This window comes from Oratosquilla oratoria, chromosome 12, assembly GCF_046742065.1.
Source record: "Oratosquilla oratoria isolate Oo_2021 chromosome 12, ASM4674206v1, whole genome shotgun sequence".
NCBI classification, from domain to species: Eukaryota; Metazoa; Arthropoda; class Malacostraca; order Stomatopoda; family Squillidae; genus Oratosquilla; species Oratosquilla oratoria.
The window spans coordinates 61446325-61466147 of record NC_134788.1 but is presented as its reverse complement, the minus strand read 5'-3'; the positions used below and the strand labels follow the sequence as shown (position 1 = coordinate 61466147).

General features: G+C 40.4%; 2 protein-coding genes across 2 annotated transcripts in view; both read left to right on the top strand.

The window, feature by feature from the left end:
* Positions 1-1258: 1258 nt before the first annotated feature.
* Positions 1259-8300, top strand: LOC143031890 (uncharacterized). Its single transcript, XM_076196253.1, has 2 exons — positions 1259-1327; positions 3652-8300. The coding sequence occupies exon 2, from the start codon at positions 3864-3866 to the stop codon at positions 5502-5504; it is 1641 nt and encodes a 546-aa protein (XP_076052368.1). The 5' UTR covers positions 1259-1327; positions 3652-3863; the 3' UTR covers positions 5505-8300.
* Positions 8301-18347: 10047 nt separating this feature from the next.
* LOC143030442 (uncharacterized) overlaps positions 18348-19823 on the top strand; it is a 33942-nt gene continuing 32466 nt past the window's right edge. The window contains exon 1 of the mRNA XM_076193591.1: positions 18348-18412. The gene's annotated coding sequence lies outside the window, so the exon portion shown is untranslated. The remainder of the gene's footprint in view (positions 18413-19823) is intronic.

Below are 19823 nucleotides of genomic sequence, written 5' to 3'. Positions count from 1 at the left end.
CTTGAGGGCTGGAGGTTGCACAGGGCTGGTCTAGAGTCTCCGTTGTCTTTAGAATATTAGAACAATGGGATGCCCTACAGTTGTCTTGTCAGGGAGAATCCAACACAGATAAAGTAGATGGAGCAGCTAAGATACACAAAACTATGGCAACTCCAGAAACAAGCACATGTTGCTCTTCCTCAACTATATTCTTCGGAAAGTAGACAAAATGAACATTGAATTCCAGTCACAGTACATTCAACCTTCAACTCTGCATTCTACAATATTTGATAAATATAGAAGCATCTTAGTAGTGTGAAAAAAGAAGTACTTCAGTCACAAGGGCTTAGCAGCATTGATACCTGTGATCATGCAATACACAAGAAAATTGATGATATTGAACTTGGTGGCAGATGCGAGTCCATGCTTATTAATGAGCTTCTACGAGAAGCTGAAAAATATTTCGTCTTGACTGCCACAAGTTTTTGGTGGAACTTTGTGCCCAAATGCGAAAGAGATTTGCTTTTGAGGAAGACAGTATTCTGGCCATCCTGCGAGTTGTTGACCCCAAAGAAGCACTCTCCGATGAGAGAAGCTTACACTCTATTGTGAAATTGGCGGTCAAATTTCCTACACTGATTAAAGAAGAGGACTTAGACGACCTACAGGATGAATGTAAACATTTGTTGCATTTCAAGGAATCACTGAAAAATATGAGTGACTCGGCAACTAATTTCTGGCATGAACTGCAGACTGACAGATGGCCATAACCGCCAGAAATTCTGCCTCCTCTCTAACTTCATGTGCTTTCTAGTGATTCTACCCCAGTCGTCTGCATGCGTTGAGAATATTTTCTCAACATGATCAAAATTAACGAACAAACAGCTTTCATATATCAACTGTTGCAAACCGATTTCTAACCAAGCAAACGATTGCACGACAGGAGACAACTTGCAACCAGTGGGAGCCATCGACATCACTAATAAAAGATGTAATTAGTGGGCAGTGCCACCAGCGCTGCATCAGCAGAGAAGCTGTCAGGAAGCAGAGAGAAGTGGCAACTCTACATTCCGATGATGCTGAGGCTCTCAGTGATAGCGAGCCATTTCCTGTATTTTTCCAATAGTTCTTCATAAGTTCAATATTCAAGTAGGTAATATACCAGAAGGAACGTTTCAGTAGCATTGATTTACAATATTTGTAAACCTTGGGATCTTGGAGGCAAGTCTTGGGATATGTGATATTTTAAGAGTGGCAGCACTGGTCTCGTTTTTCTGGTCTCTCCGCCATCTTTGTTTACATTCTCCAGCACAGTGTCATATCGTCCTCTCTCTTCCAAAGAAAGAAGGTAATGTGTACGTTCGTATGTATTTACCTAATTGTAGTATACAGGAAAGGAGTAATACTCATGAGGTCCCGTCTCCTACTCACCAATTTATCGTGCTTAGGTGTAAATTCGTGTACGTCCATCGATGTGGAACTGCGTATGTTTTCGAGTACGATCTTCAATATTTTGTTACTTTTTTCAAAATATTACATACGCATTTCTACCTTTGCATGTTGGATTGGGGCGACTTCAATGAAGAGGAACACAGGGATGGAAATAAACATATTTTCTTACTTCTTATTTTCTCCGTATAGGGGAAAGGGATGAATAGTTCCGTAATGGATTCACTAAATTTTACCTAGTGCTGCCAACATCTTTAACTTCAAAGTGTCTTTCGACTTTGAGCAAGTACAAGGGAAATATTCCAAGGGATAAGATGATGAGGCAGCGACTCCTGGGAAGATGCAGGAGTATTTTAAAAAAGTTAGGCAAAGAATTGTTAATGCATTGGGTATCCAAAACCCAGGGCATATTTTTAGAAGTGCATATTTCCACGATATAGAATTAGAAAATTAATTGTTAAGTCCATTGTTAATTTTGTAAATTATAATATATCAATGCAATACATATTTTTCTTAGTGGAAATCGATAAAAAAAAAATGCTAAAAGCGAATATACTCCTGAACAAAGCTGTGAGCCTAGCATCAAGATGCCATGTTTTTGGCTGTCCAGTCCAATGTCAGTTAGATGATGGCTTTCACATTATGCACTGGGTGTTCACCAACTTCAGGTGATTTTAATAAGTGCTGTTACAAAGACAATAGGTCCTTGAAGCTATGCAACAGCTCTATTCCCCACAGTCTGATGAAGTACTAAATCAGGCCATCAGCATCCATGACAACAATGATGACCTGGATGGTCTTTAAAATTATAGGTATCACATTACTAAATACAGCTTAGGTTACATAGGTTGGGATGAGTAGATTGAGTTGGGTGGGTTGGGTAGGTTAGAATAGACAAATTTATCATCCTTTCATTTCTTTGACCTCTACATCCATGAAAACAAACAGCATTTTCACCCACTGCAACTTTGTTAGTAAATCTGTTTTTGCAACTTTTTGTTATTAATTTCTGCCAAGAAAAATGTATTACATTGATATATTATAATTTATCAAATTATTAATTTTATATTGCTATATCATGTAGGTGTGCACTTCTAAAAATTTACCAAACCTAGGCAATGGTATATGTTAATCAAGTACAGTTTATCTAGAAGGTTATGCTTCAAACATTACAATCCTAAACATACACACATACACAATAAACAATACAAGAATTTAAGATCAAATTAGATATGGCGAGACGCAGAGACAGGACACCATGAGCGTAGCTCCCCTTCCCATGAGGTACAACTAGGTAAATACAAACACACACACGCTCAGTTTGCCTTATATATGACATGGATGAAGGTGTGTAATGTTATATGAACCTCTTTGCAGATGATGCAAAACTACTAAAGAGAGTAAATACAGAGGAAGATTGTAAATCACTACAAAAAGACCTGGGTAATGTCTGGGAATGGTGTCAGAAGTGTGAAATTAATTTCAACATCAAGAAATGTAGTATAATGGAATTTGGAAAAAGCAAAAATAGAGTATCGGGGCAATATGAAATTGTTTTGTTCACTTCCCCTATTGCATTTTAGTTAATGCTCCACTATATTAGTATATGTTCCTGTTACTCTTATTACAAACTGTCAACAAGTTAGCTGTTGAACATATATATATATTTTTTTTTTTTTCAGGACAAGTGTATTAACAGTTCCTTGGAAAAGGTATTTGAAAAGTCTATACATTAGTCATATAACAAAGAGAACCTGGGGTGGCATCTGCAGCACACCTATCTCACAAGTCATCTTAGATATCACACAATAACCCATATATTAGATAGAAACCTGTTCAATGTGACCTGTGTGATGCAGCTTTCTCAGCAAAGAGTGATCTCAAATATCACACTGGAAAGAATCCTTTTCAATATGGCCTGTGTGATGCAGCTTTCACTCTGAGTAATAAACAGAAACCATGATCAAACGAGTTCACAGAATTTGGGAGTCACTCGGCTACAACTACAAAATGTAATAAAAACGCTGAGTCCGGCATCTTTGTATACTCACACCTCATGACACCTGTGTAGGCATCATCATATCAAGGAGGTTAAGCATCTTCATTTGTTCCCTACCCTTACTGCATTTTGGTTAATGCTCCACTGTATTTGTATATGCTGGTGTTATGTCTATTACAAACACCTCGAAAAGTTATACTCTAAACTTGTTTATTTTCTTACAGGTCAAGGATAAATATCAACATTTCCTTAGAAGAAGTATCCAAAGATTCTTATATTCATCATGTAATAGAGAGAATCTTGTGTGGCAAATGCAGGACTCCTATCTCACGAGTCATCTAAGATATCACATAATGGCCCGTACTGGAGAGAAAAAAAATTAATATGTGACCTGTGTGATGCAGCTTTCTCAGGAAAGACTGCTCTTAAATATCACATGATGACCCACACTGGAGAGAAGCCTTTCCAGTGTGACTTGTGTGGTGTATTTTTCCCACGAAAGGCTAGTCTCAAACGGCACATGGTGACCCACACTGGAGAGAAGCCTTTCCAGTGCGACCTGTGTGATGCAGCTTTCTCAGGAATGACTGCTCTCAAACATCACGTGATGGCCCACACTGGAGAAAAACCCTTCAAGTGTGACCTGTGCAATGCAGCTTACTCAGGAAAGACTGCTCTTAAGTATCACATGATGACCCACACTGGAGAGAAGCCCTTCAAGTGTGACTTGTGTGGTGCAGTTTTCCCACAAAGGGGTAGTCTCAAACAACACATGATGACCCACACTGGAGAGCAGCCCTTCAAGTGTCACCTGTGCAATGCAGCTTTCTCAAGAAAGGATAAAGTCAAAAGACACATGATGACTCATACTGGAGAGAAGTCTTTCCATTGTGACCTATGTGATGCAACTTTCTTAGAAAAGAGTCATCTCAAACAACACATGGTGACCCACACTGGAGAGAAGCCTTTCAAATGTAACATGTGTGATGCAGCTTTCTCACAGAAGTGTAATTTCAAATGTCACATGATGACCCACACTGGCGAGAAGCCTTTCCAATGTAACCTGTGTGATGCAGCTTTCTCAAGAAAGAGTCATCTCAAACTACACATGATGACCCACACAGGAGAGAAGCCTTTCCAATGTGACCTGTGCGATGCAGCTTTCTTAGGAAAGACTGCTCTTAGATATCACGTGATGGCCCATTCAGGAGAGAACCCTTTCAAGTGTGAGCTGTGTGATGCACCTTTCAGAGCAAAGAGTGATCTCAAAGGACACATGATGACTCACACTGGAGAGAAGCCTTTCAAGTGTGACCTGTGCGATGCAGCTTTCTCCAGGATTAGTGTTCTCAAATATCATGTGATGACTCACACTGGAGAGCAGCCTTTCAAGTGTGACCTGTGTGAGGCAGCTTTCAGAGCAAAGGGTAGTCTCAAACAACACATGGTGACCCACACTGGAGAGAAGCCTTTCCAGTGTGACCTGTGTGATGCAACTTTCTCACTCAAGATTTATCTTAAACAACATGTGGTGACCCACACTGGAGAAAAACCCTTCAAGTGTGACTTGTGCAATGCAGCTTTCTTAGGGAATAGTGCTCTCAAATATCATGTTATGTCTCACACCGGAGAGAAGCCTTTCAAGTGTGACCTGTGTAATGAAGCTTTCAGATCAAAGGGTAGTCTCAAACGACACATGTTGACCCACACTGGAGAGAAGCCTTTCAAGTGTGACCTGTGCGATGCAGCTTTCTCAAGGATTAGTGTTCTCAAATATCATGTGATGACTCACAGTGGAGAGAAGCCTTTCAAGTGTGACCTGTGTGATGAAGCTTTCAGATCAAAGGGTGGTCTCAAACAACACATGATGACCCACAAAGGAGAGAAGCCTTTCAAGTGTAACCTGTGCGATGCAGCTTTCTCGGGGAAGAGTGCTCTCAAATATCATGTGATGACCCACACTGGAGAGAAGCCTTTCAAGTGTGACCTGTGTGATGAGGCTTTCAGAACAAGGGGTATACTCAAACGACACCTGATGACCCACACTAGAAAGAAACCTTTTAAGTGTGACCTGTGAGATGGAGCTTTCTCACAAAAGAGTCCTGAAGTGGCACATAATGACCCACACTGGAGATTAACCTTTCCAGTGTGACTTGTGAGATGCAACTTTTTCAAGAAAGAGTGTTCTCAAATATTGCGTGATGACGCACACTGTAAAGAAGCCTTTCACATGTGACCTGTGTGATGCAGCTTTCTCAGAAAAAAAAAGACGTGACATGGTATCCCATACATGAAAGAAGCCTTTCAGCTTTCTCACGAAGGACTCGTTTGAATTGTCACGTAGTGACTGACACTTTATCAGGAAAGGTTGATCTCATGTATTGCGTGCTGGTGAGAGGCCTCTCAGTGTGACCTGAATCATTTAACTTTTCTGTATGAAGGTACTTTCAGCTATTAAGTTGATCCATTGTTACCTGTTTGGTTGATAAGTTGTCACACACACATACTGTCGGCTGTAAATATTAGTTGATTTACTCTCAATTGTGCAGTTATTTGAGTGAACTTTGATTGGCCTATTGCATAATTGCATATTTGCTTGTTTGTAACTAACTATTCTTAAGGGTCAGAATGCAATAGACTGCTCTAAGTCAATGACTCCCTTTTAGAAATGGTTTTGTAAAATATCCCAGTTGATTCCACCATATATATTTCTTTATATACAAAATACATGTTTATAAGAGTGAATCCTATGAAACTTCCGAAGTTCTTGAGACGCTGCAGCCATCCATTCATTTATATTTTCGCCCACCCAGATGACATCGGAGTGACGTCATAGTAGCCAAACATTGTAGATAACACGTCTTAGAATTGATTATTGCGTACCCACTCGAGGTGTCTATTGAAAAGTTTTGCAGAAGGGCAGTTTGACAGTGGATTTCATTTATTATCCATCCAGCCTTATATGTTTGAGCCCACAATATGGTCCCAAACATCAAAAGATGATCAGGAAATGAGTGATTGTGCCAAAGTTGACCTTTTTGACGATAATGAAAACGGGTAGTTCGACCATAATAATGGAGAAAGTAGGAAGGAACAGGATCAGGAAGAGGAAAACCAGGATAGAGGGCCAAAAGAATAGTAAATACTAACTGGTATGTTTAGGGATAGGCTAGGCCTAAGGCGAATCTAGATCATCTTGAACTTACAAGAACATAATGAATGAATTAATGCTGTGGCAGCAAGACTAAGGCCGGGGGGTTGGAGGGGGGCGCGTGTCACACTGGTCTAGGACAACTGGCCTAACCTAACCCAACCACCCCTAACTTACCCAACCCTAACCTAACCCAACCAGTTCTAAAAGCCCTAAACCAAACCTAATCCTAAACCTCCCAGTTTCCCGCAGTCAGTTGTTCCATTCCCATATGTGGGAAAGCCATAGGCTGAGGCCTAGTGCAAGCCTTAATAGTCTCACTTTCATGTCATATAGGCATAGGTCAAGGACACAGGACATAACTTGGAAGTGTTGGGAAAGTTGTATTCAGCTCCATGGTTTATCATAGTGTGGCATGTCATTTGAGTAGGCTCTTTTGGACATTTTGTGAATCTACAGATAATGAATATTTGTTAAACTGTGCAGTACCAATAATGAATTCATAATTGGGCACAGATAAACTGATTAGACATGCATATATTATAAAACCTAACCTAGCCTTTACATACATCTTCATAAGGTGCACATGTCAAATGGATTTATTATATGTACACCCAATTATGAATTCATTATCGATGTTGCACATTTTATGAATATTGATAATCTGTGCAGATTCACAAAATGTGGATTACATATGCTATCTAGGCCTATAGCACAGGCTGTGTCCTGTGCTGTTGGCTTAGTGCCAAATGCAGCATTGCAATTAGCAATGTCTCACCTCTAGTCTGCGGCGTTTGTTGAAGGCCTGACTTCTTCGACCTTTGGTCACTTTGGGGGTCAATCCAAGGGCTGGATTGGGTACGAAAGTCTTTGGGATCACATCTGCTTTTAGACGAGGCCGCACAACTCCCTAATATTCAATAGAATGAGCCAGATCCTTCACAAGACAGGCTCAAAGTGATCCAATCAAACAATTTAGAGTGTGCACTCGATACCTACAACGATCCCCTTCTCCCAGTTATGTTCGTCTTCCGCATCCATATAGCCCTTCGATCTGCATCACAGGGGAATTGAAAGAAGCTACGACCGCTACTTTACCCGGTGTTACACTTGGGAGGTACACAGTAGACTATAATTTACTCATTTTTCCTACAATTATTTAATGTTGAACAATGGCGTAGGAATAGCGATGTTTGGCTACTAATACGTCACTCTTCCGAAGAATCTTGACGATAGCCGAAGGTGGCGCTGTTTTCGAATTGCAAACGATTTATTCAGATTTGAAAAATAGCGTTTTTTATTTGCCTAAATTCTAATTGGCAAAAATATATCGTGGGAATGGTCGGCAATGCTTTTTATTTCCTCAGCTTGGAGTTTTGAAAAATTGTCTCCCGTTTTGCATTCTGACCTCTAAGTATTCCATTAAGTGCACGGATGTAATTGTGAAAAATTGTCAAGAATGGTGCAACTGGTGGATGTAGATATCTGTACGTCATGACGGATACAGTTCTTTTATCTTAAGTGTTGTGTAAATTTCTTTGGAGTCTACGACATTGTTACTTGAAATCTGTGTTACTGTAAATATATCTACGGTAAGATATTTAGCAATGTTTATTGTATCCTTTGAGACACAAATCTTATATTTCAATGAAGTCTTTCCAAAAGTGCTATCAGATGCCCTATGATGCATTGTTCATTGTCGAATAATAATAAAAATATCAAAATTGCTGAAGTGTTTTTGTTATTGTGCCAAGAGCTTGTTCGTGATTTCTAGTAGTAGTATTGCATGTGCTTGTTCTCCCATAACTCCTGAGACAGAACCTTCTTGTCAGAAGTTATGTTGCAAGCCTTGTTGCAAAGGGGGGTTAGAGTGAAAGGCACGTAAGGCGATTTATGCGTTTAGTAATCAATGGGTTATATGCACAAAAGGGCACGCTGGAAGGCAAATTGGTATCTGTCGGCGTGGGCCCCAAAGGGGCGCGTCCTTCTACAGGACGAAGACTCTTCCGACGATCCATATAGATATGTTCGGAAATCTACCTAACGGTTCCGCACTCTGGGCGCGGTTACGTGCGCGTGACATCGGCATGCTTTCGAATATCTACACTCCTACCTACGTACCATCTCACTACTATTAGGTGAGATGGTACGTGTCCATGTGGCACTGTGGTCAAGATCGTAGGACCTTCGTGAGGGGTACGTCTATTCGCAAGCCGGAACGAGTGACGGGGGACCATGAGGAGATCCACGCACGAGGACCACAGGTCCTCAATCGAGGGATGGGACGCGACGGGGTCGGCGGCGTCGGGAGGGCACGGGGGACACTGGAAGGAGATTGCACCACCAGAGTTTGCCGCTCTGGAGGCTGATTTTGTAGTCCTTGCACCTACCACTGCCCATAACCACCCGACCACCTTGTCCCAACGGAGGGACAACCGGTCCTGAACCCGCGCGCTTTGGCCGACACTCAATTCGAGGAGAGGGCCGGGTGTGCTCGTTGTACCGGGGTTGCACCTGGTCAGCTTGAGCGGCGGCGCGGCAAACGCACTCCTCCTCCGAAAAGGAGTCCGGGTGGGTCGGAGGGGGACGCTACCTCCCGGAGGTAGCAGCAGAATTTCCGGATGACTCTGGTAGACGTGTCCTGGTGGCAGAGCACGATGAAGGGCCAGCCTGAGAGCTTGTCCGCCATAACCAGTAACGGCTTTCCTGCGATGTGAAAGAACTCGACGACAGATATGGATTCGGATGAGGCGGTCGTCGCACAGGAGAGGCTCCTGCTGCTGTCTAGGGAGCAGCACTTGACACAGCTCGCAGGCCTCCAACGTCTTCTTGATGTCAGAATCGATACCAGGCCAGAAGACAGTTTGCCTAGTCCGTCGCTTGGTGTCCCTTGCGCTGCGGTGGCTATCGTGCAGGCGGGCCAGTGTACGCTTCCGTAGGGCGGCGGGGACGACGATGCGCTGCCCGCACAGCAGTTCCCCGTCAGCGGAGAGGACGCCCCAAAGCTTCCAATACGGGAGGGCGGAGCTGGGTAGGGCGAGGCAGTTGGACGGGACCCCGGAGGACACGCATGTAAGCAGGTTTCCGTAGGCGCGGTCCATTCGTGCCCTGGCCCGGAATTCACAGTCGGTCTCGTCCTCCAACGTGGAGTGGGAGAGCAGGGCTTGCGAGAGGGCGTCTAGGATGCAAAGATGGTCTGTCATCAAGTGGAGCAAACCAGACATATATTTTGCATTTGGAAGCGGCCCAGGTGACAGCATGCATCTCCAGTTTGATGGTGGCGTAGCAGGTTTCGGCGCCCGTCAGGAACCGCGAGCCACACTGAACAAGACGCAAGCGCCCCTGACCGTGGTCCTGGTGTAGGGCGTACACCGTCTGCAGTGCCATTGGCAGGGCAGGGTCGAAGGGCGCCAGTACGCTTGATGAAGACAGAGCTCGCTTGACTTTGGCGAAACCATTGTCGTGACCCGGAGTCCAGGTGAATGAACGCTTAGGATTCATTAGAGGTCGTAAGGGTTGAGTTGTCGCTGCTGTGGCCGGGGTGAAGCCCGCCAGTTGTGTCACGAGGCCCATGAAGGAGCGCAGGCCAGTCAAGTTGGTATAAGTTCCCTTGTGGGAAATGTGTTAGTAATTTTACATATATATGGGTGTTAATTCCTTTGTATGGGGGTTATGTGGTTGGTGGACGTGGCTAGATATGGAGTATATATTGAACTTGTGGTAAAGTAATTTGGTTAGGTATGAGAAAGGGGGTCATTAATTCTCTCTGGTGACATTAGGCATCTCGTGTTGGTGATACTGCAGGGGCGTTATGTTTGTCTTATTTTGCATTATTGAGTCAAGCTGTTTTGTGATTGAGGAATTTGTGATGTCTGCAAGATTGGGGGTCATGCTAATGACGAGAACCATCTCGTATACGAGTGGATCACGTGCATGGTTGGTGATGGTTAGTGAGGGTTACATGAGGTCCATCTGCCAATGACCGTGAAGGGCATCCTCAGCTTTATCCCTTGTGCGGTCGTATAAATCGGAGGACTCGCTTTGCGCCTTTGTGCATGGGAGCAGGTCGCGGCGGCGGCGGAGGACCTCGACTCGAGCGTCCCGGAATTGGGCTTGCAGTCGGACGAGCATCTCATCGGCCGAGAGCGAGGTGTCATGCGGGATGTCCAGGGAGTCCCGTAGTATACCCTGAACGTCGAGGGACAAGCACGACCGGAGCTGTATGTCACGTGGCATCCTATTAACACCGGCTATGACGGCATAGTCGGTTCAGTCATGGCGCCACGAATGGAACGACCGGAAGTGTTCACCGGTTTGCAGTGCCAGGGGACGTTGGAACGAGAGGTTGCCCGGTGGCGGAAGAGCTGGTGTCACTCCTGTGACAGGCGGGATCGGGGCGGAAAGCGGAGGAAGGGGACGGGGAGGTCGACGAGAGGCTCGGTGAAGGGGACGTTGTGCAGGTGACAAAGGCTACGAGGGATTGCAGGGTGTCCGCTGTTTTGTCGATTTTCTTGCTGTCCTCTCTCCGTTCCTCTTGCATCACAGCTACGAGCTGTCCGATGTTACCACCACTATCCCGCGAATACGTCACATTTGGTGTAAGCGTAGACGGGGCAGATAAGTCGACCTCGCTCGCCTCAGAATGTGAAGCAGGTGAGTGGCGCCTTTGTTCCATGTTCCCTGGCTGGGTGGGTGTGACCTACATGGGTAGGCTGGTAGGCCGCGTGATGTCACGTTCGCTCTGTAGGGTATGTAGGTCACGGTCGCGGTGGGAAAAGCTCTGCCGAGAGGTTCAATATCATGGTGAGTGGGATGAAAGGCCTCTATGTCAGCACCACTACATGCTTACGAAAGCGCGTCATTAACTCCACGTAACGTGGCGTCCACTGTCTAGTGTCAAACTGTACTCACGGTCCAACATGCACACTGCCGCCGAGTCCCTTCGACACTTCCGTCAACACTTCGTTCACGTACGCTCCACTGAATTGCGTATCATGTTACTGTCACTCTTCGTTAATGCGTGCGCCATTTATTAAGGTATCGTCGGTTTTATGTCACTGTAGCGAGGTCATTCCACTCACTGCGCCATGTTGCAAGCTCTGTTGCAAGAGGGGTGACAGTGAAACGCACGTAGGGCTATTTATGCATTCATTAATCGATGGGTTATGCTTACATGAGAGCGCGTGGTGCGTGTAGGAAGGCTAACGGATATCTGTCGGCGTGAGCCCCGAGAGGGCCGCGTCCTTCGGTCCACTGGGTGAAGATGCTGCCGACGTTCTATCTAGATATGTTTGGAGCTCTACCTAGCAGCTCCGCACCCTGGGCGCGATTACATGCGTATGACATCGGCATGCTTCCGAATGTCTGCACTCCTACCTTGTTGGTCGTATGAAATGACTATAGTTCGACAGGCGTTGCAGCTGGTTAGGGCATCACCGTGTCGCGCTACACCGAGCTGTGCTCTGTGCTGTACAGCATACCATCCTATACTCTGCCACACTTGCTAGGTCGAGTTGTGATATCTTCTTTTGTTCTGTTGCATTTGTTCTTTTCGTGAATTTTTCAAGATAATTTTGTTTTGGATGGTAGCAGTTTATACATACACGCGCACACACACACACACACACACACACACACACACACACACACACACACACACACACACACACACACACACACACACACACACACACACACACACTTTCAATTCCTTCATCCATATCATTAATATGTATAGCAAACATTATTGGGAACAGTTCTGGCCCCAATAATGTTTGCTATATATATTAATGATATAGATGAAGGAATTGAAAGCTATATGAGCTTCTTTGCAGATGATGCAAAACTACGGAAAAGAGTGAAAACTGAAGAAGATTGTGAATCACTACAGAGAGATCTAAATAAAGTACAGGAATGGAGTAGGAAGTGGGAGATGGAGTTCAATACAAAAAAGTGTAGTATAATGGAATTTGGAAAAAGCAAAAACAATAACAGGAGCATATAAATTGGGAGAAGAAGGAATAAAAAAAAGTAGAAAATGAGAAGGACCTGGGAGTCATTGTTATGAATAATATGTCACCTGAGAAACATATAAATAAGATTTTTGGAGAAACTTATAATTTAATAAGAACAATCAAAGTTGCATTCACATACCTGGATGAAGAAATGGTGAAGAAAATCCTAATCACCCTGATAAGACCAAGATTGGAATATGCAGCAACGATATGGTCACCAAGTACAAAAAAATGTATAAAAAAAACTTGAAAGAATACAAAGAGCAATTACAAAACTGGCACCAACACTCTCAAAACTATCATATGAAGAGACTAGAAAAACTTGAACTACAGACACTAGAGCAAAGAAGAGAGAGAGGAGATTTGATAGCTATTTACAGAATCATGAAAGGCATAGAAATTACTGATAGAGAGAATCTGATAAAATGGGATGACAGAAATACAAGAGGACATGGAAAGAAAATAAAAAAAGACAGCTATAGAAGAGATTTGAAAAAGAACAGCTTTCCTCACAGAGTAATAGACAGTTGGAACAAGTTAGATGAGAAAGAGGTGTGTGCAAAAACAAGACATGAATTTAAAAATAGTTTAGATAAAATGAGATATGAAGACGGGACCCCATGAGCATAGCTCCCCTTCCCGTAAAATACAACTAGGTACAACTAGGTAAATACACACACACACACACACACACACACACACACACACACACACACACACACACACACACACACACACACACACACACACACACACACCTTGCATTCCCGGTGTGTGGAGTGTGAGTGGTCTCAGACCTACCCAGAGATCTGCTAATAATGAGCTCTGAGCTCACTGCCGTAGGGTGGTGTCTGGCTGTCTCGAAAAGAGGCTGCAGCAGATCCGAGGTGAATACACATTTTTAGATAACGCTCTCTCTTTGGCGAAAAAAACTTTTCATAGGAATCAACCCCCTCCCCTTTTTGACATTAAGAATCTTTTAGTATTACCTTACAATAACAATCTTTCTCAAGTTCCTCATCTACTTAAAACATGGAATGTTAAAGTAGTGTTTAATAACCCATGCACTTTTAAGAAATTAATAATAAAAAATTCTCCCGCTGATTCTGATGGTTGCATATACAAAATCCCTTGCAGAGATTGTGAAAAGTATTACATTGGACAAACGGGCAAAGAACTATCAACTAGAATTAAACAACATAAATATAGTGTTAGAACAGCACAAGAATGCAATGCTCTATTTGTTCACATGAAAGACTTCAATCATTGTATTAATTGGACTAATGCTTCCTCTATCATTTCTTGTAATTCATTTGTCAATAGAAACATAATAGAAAGTAGTATTATAAAAAATTCTGAAGGTTCTACTCTTAATATCAGTAATGGCATTTATAAATTAGATAAATTCATCATTAACAAAATTTGTAATCAGGTTGTATGTGACCAAAATTAATTTGGTGAATTGTGCTGTTCTCTAGATTTCTTTTTTTTTTTCTTTTTTGATGACTTTGTGTACCAAGACTTATTCTTTTTTCATGTGTGACTTTTTGTCCTTCACCGGTTCCTTTCCTAGTGTAATATTTCGTGTCATCTTGTGCTATGCCAGTTCCTTTCCTAGTGTTTAATTTTGTGACATCTCACACCTTGCCTGTTCCTTTCCTAGTGTATAATCTTGTTATTTTTAAACCTCTTTGTAATACAACTTTTTCTGTATTCCCCTGAAGATGTGAATTACACGAAAGCGCTTGGAGAATACTGTTTTCTTCCGATTTCCTTAGTGGTTACCAGCAAAATTTGTGGATCACGTGTTGTTAATAGTGATCTTTCTGCATATATGTATATAAATATATATATATACATATATATGTATATACATATATATATATATATACATATATATATATGTATATATATATATATATATATATATATATATATATATATATATATATATATATCAATCACAATGCACTTTAATTCTAAACCATCAACATCTGGAGACCCGTGGAGTCCTTGTCCGTACCAAGTTTCAATTTCTGCGTGTTGGCCTCCACGGATTTCCCAATGTTGATGGCATAGAATTAAAGTACATTGTGGTTGATAAAAATGTATCTATTCACTGAGACCCATTAAGTGTTGTTCAAATACTTTCCCGCGTTCGTATACTTATATATACACACACACACACACACATATATATATATATATATATATATATATATATATATATAATATATGTATAACATATATATGTGTATATGTATATGTATGTATATGTATATATATGTATATATATGTATAATATATATATATATATATATATGTATAATATATATATATATATATGTATATATATATATATATATGTATATATATATATATATATATATATATTACAAAGGCGGAGCATGCCGACAGAAGATCGGTTCATCCATATCTAGGTCGGATGCGAAAAAAAAAAAAAAAAAAAAATAATAATAATAATAATAATAATAATAATAATAATAATAATAATAATAATAATAATAATAATAATTAATAATGATAATAATAATAATGATAATAATAATAATAATAATAATAATAATAGTAATAGTAATAATAATAATAATAATAATGATAATAATAATAATAATAATGATAATAATGATAATGATAATAATGATGATAATAATAATAATAATGATAATAATAATAATAATAATAATAATAATAATAATAATAATAATATATAAATGAATAAATAGAAATAAAATCATGTAATTAATAAATAAGATACATAAATAAATGAATATGTATAGTTAAATAATAAACAAAATGGTAAATAGTAAATAATAATAAATTGACATATAACTAATAATAAAAGAAAATCAAGCAAATAATGATAAACAGACAAGTGATAACAAAACAAACAAATAATATCAAACAAATTATAATCATTACAGCATTTGCCATTCCTCACAGTTATTGTATCATCAGCAAATTTGGAAACAGTAGATTTTAGTCCTTGGTCTATATCATATATACTATGAATAGAAGTGGCCCAAGAACGGAACCCTGAGGAACTCCACTCGTAGCATTTTTCCATCTAGAAGTTTTCCATTTAAAACAACTCTCTGTTTTCGATCATTTAACCAATTACTAGTCCAACTTAATAGGCTCCCACTTATTCCGTGTGAAGCTAATTCAGTAAGCAGTCTTTCGTGTGGGACGGTATCAAAGGCTTTTGCAAAGTATATACTAAATCTATATATATATTTTTTTTTACATAATTCGAGATAACTGTGTTGTAGAATTCGAGTAAGTTAGTCACGCAAGAACATTTCCGTCTGAAACCATGCTGGCTATCATTTATCAAACAGTTACTTTCTAAATGATGTTCGATAGCATCTCTGATGATAGTTTCCATCATTTTTGCTACGATTGAGGTCAAACTTATAGGCCTGTAGTTATTTGGTGTCTTTTTGTCACCCTTTTTGAATATGGGAGCAACGTTAGCTAGTTTCCATTCTCTTGGGACATCTCCGGATATGATGGATTTCTTGAAAATAATTTCTAATGGAACAAGAACCTCATTTTTCATTTCTTTTAAGATTATTGGATGCCAACCGCCAGGCCCTGGTATTTTATTAACTTTGAGTTTCTCTATACACCTTTTATTATTATTTTTTTTTGTTACATTTACCGTAGTAAGTTTACCCCAGACCTTTCACAGGTTTCAGTTTGGAGTTCACTTTGAGGTGTTTCGTTTACGAATACTGAGCTAAAATAGTTTCACCACCAATGTCTACACCAAGCCTTCCAATGAAGGCCAATGCCTCAACGGAAGCAGTAAGTGCCCCAATCGATATAAGCAATCTACCATTGGAGTTTATGTCCACCGAGCACTTACGCACTGCGATACCTGGTCAAAAGTCCACCAAGAACTCGAACGTACTACCCAGGTACTAGTAAATAACGGCTTCAGCAACAAAGAAATTAATAAGGTTACCGAAAATATCTTAAACAAATGGTACACCAACTCCAGCAATATTCCAAACCAAGAAACAATAAAACTTTTTTACAAGTCACGCTTTCCTACAGCTTACAAAGAAGATGAAAAGGCCATCAAAGACATCGTCAAAAGAAACATAAAGCCTATGAATGACAACACTTCAATCAAACTTATCATCTTTTATAAAAGCAAGAAAACCTCCAATCTGCTTCTCCAAAACAACACCCGCCAAGAGAGGAATTAGCTGAAAAAGTCTCATGTCATATACGAATATAGATGCACCAAAGGGAACTGCGAAGCCCTTCCTTCCTCGTACATAGGCATGACGACCATGGAGCTGGAATCCAGACTGATTGGACACAAATACACAGGCGCCCCAAAGAACCATGATTTGGCATCACACGGATACCACATTACACGAGAAGGATTAGAACAGAACACGAAAATCTTGGAAACCTGCATGGACCCGAGAAGTGAAAGATAATCGAGGCCCTTTATATTAAGGATAAAAAACCCAATTTGAACATACAGGCACTCGATTTATTAGCGCTGCCCCGTCTTCTTTTGTTGCATGAGGGGACGGAGAGGGGTGGGTCGCCGAATTTATGAAGCAGCCTTGCTGTGGATGTGCTGTGTCTTACGACACTGCCTCTGACCCGGGGTAGTGGACAGGATGCAGGGATGACCCGTCACCCAGAAGGTGCCGAGATGGGAGGGAGGGAGGAGGGTGGAGGGGAGTGGAATATATGGGAAATGAAATGAGTGGGAGTGATTTCTCTGCCTTTTTCCTTTTGGCTACCCCCGTGTAATGGAGAAAAAGCCTTTGGTATATGTATGTATGTATGTATGTACCCATTATGAAAACACAGGGTAGGCCATAAGCATGAGGAGATAATTTATGCACATTTTTCCAACTATCATGTGATCTCCCCTAGTCTAATAATTTCGTGTGGTCAAATGTCACACTTTGTTGACATTTGACACACTCCCTGAAGAAGGCTCAGTTGGGCCGAAATCCGGATCGGAGAATATGTCCACCTACGCACGAGTTCTACAGAGTTTAGACCCTGCTACACGGCGATTAGTGAGATCTTTAGAAAGTATCTCCAAGAAAATTATCAATGCAGAAAACAGCACCACATTCAACAAAATTTGTGTAAAGTAATTGTTTAAAATATCACACATTCCTTCATTTGAATATTCAAGTTGACTGTCAGCAGATAAAAGTTGACCAATGTGATTCCTAATAACCTTTTTATCTCTAATGCAACTATAGAATTCTTTAGGATTCTCTTTGCATTTGTCAACTATATCAATTTCGTACTATCGTTTTCGTTTTTTATTGCCTTTTTAAATATCTTTGTATTGACATAAAACTTTGATAGTCATTAGATGCATCAGAGAACTTGTATCTCTTATAAGCCTGTCTAATTTTAACAATACTTTTTTCAGTTTCTTTGTCAAGTGTAAAATTGTGGAGATGGTTAAAAAAGCTCTGACACTTATTTCCCATTGTTGTGGTCAAATGCTTGTGACTTCGTAATTTTACACACTGTATTTTAACTAACCACTACATGTATTCGTTGTTTGTAAAGGTTATTTTTCGCTTCTGTACCAATAATACGCGATCTTTTTTGTGTACGCTTTAAGTAATTATCCTAACGATGTAATTCCTCCTCAGTACAATATAGCTACAGATAAATAATGAATATGCTTTTTAATTCAAACAAATGATATACGGGTCTCGTTTTCCGAGACTCTCCGCCATCTTTGTTTACATGCCGGAGCCCAGTGTCATATAGTCCTCTCTCTTCCAAAGAAAGAAGGTAATGTTTGCATTTGTATGTAGTTAATTGGTTGTAGTATACAGGAAAGGAGTAATGCTCATTGGGTCCCGTCTCCTACTCATCAATTTATCGTACTTGGCTCAAATTCGTGTACGTTCATCGATGTGGAACCGCGTATGTTTCAGAGTTCGATCTTCAATATTTTGTTACTGTTTCAAAATATTACAGTTGCATTTCTCCCGTACAGGGGAAAGGGGTGACAAGTTCCGTAATGGATTCACAAAATTTTATTTGGTGCTGTCAACATCTTCAACTTCATTATGTCATTCGACTTGGAGCAGATACTAGAGAAATATTCCAAGGGATGAGATGGTCAGGCAACAAATTTGGAATGACTCACGGGGGTAAAAAAAAAAAAAAATGTCAATGCATAGGTTATTCAAAACCTAGGTAAGGGTATATGCTAATGTTAATCAGTAAATTTTTAGAAGTGTGCACCTATGTGACATAACAATAGAAAATTAATAATTTTGTGAATTATAAAACATTAACATAATGTATCAATTTTTCTTGGAGGAAATCAATAACAAAACCTTGCTAAAAGCAAATATACTACTGAATGAAGCTGCGAGCTTAGCATCGAGATGCCATGCAAGTTAGACAATGATTTTCACATTGTGAACTGGGTGTTCTCCAAATCCAGTTGACATTAGTATTAAATGCTGTTACAAAGATGATTTAGGGCTTCCCTCAAGCTATGCAACAACTCTACTCCCAGCAGTCCAAATAATTACTTAATCAGGCCGTCTGCATCCATGACGACGACCCGATGGATCTTTAGAATTATAGGTACCACATTACTAAATACAGCTTAGATGACGTATGTTAGGTAGCGTAGGTTAAGTTAGGTTAGAATAAATGAATTTATCATCCTTTCATTTCTTCAACCTTGGCATCTATCAAAACAAACATGATATATCATTCACCCTCCGTGAGTTTTTCTTTGTTAGTAAATCAGTTTTAGCAACTTTTTGTTATTACTTTCTGCCAAGAAAAATGTATATTATGTTGATGTACTATGATTTACAAAATAAATAATTTTCTAATGCTATATCATATAGGTGTGCACTTCTAAAAGTTTACCAAACCCAGGCAGTGGTATAGACTAATCAAGTACAATTTATTTAGAGACAAGATTATGCCTCAAATCATTATAATCCTAAACATACACAGACACACACACACACACTAATCCAACACATGATTCAAGGACCATGGTGAATCACATACACACACACACACAAAGAAGTAAAGAAAGTAGGATCCGAAAAAGATTTGGGAGTAATTATCACGAACGACTTGTCCTATGATATACAGATTAACAAAATTGTCGGGGAGACTTACAACTTGCTAAGATCAATAAAAGTGGCGTTTACATACTTGGACGAAG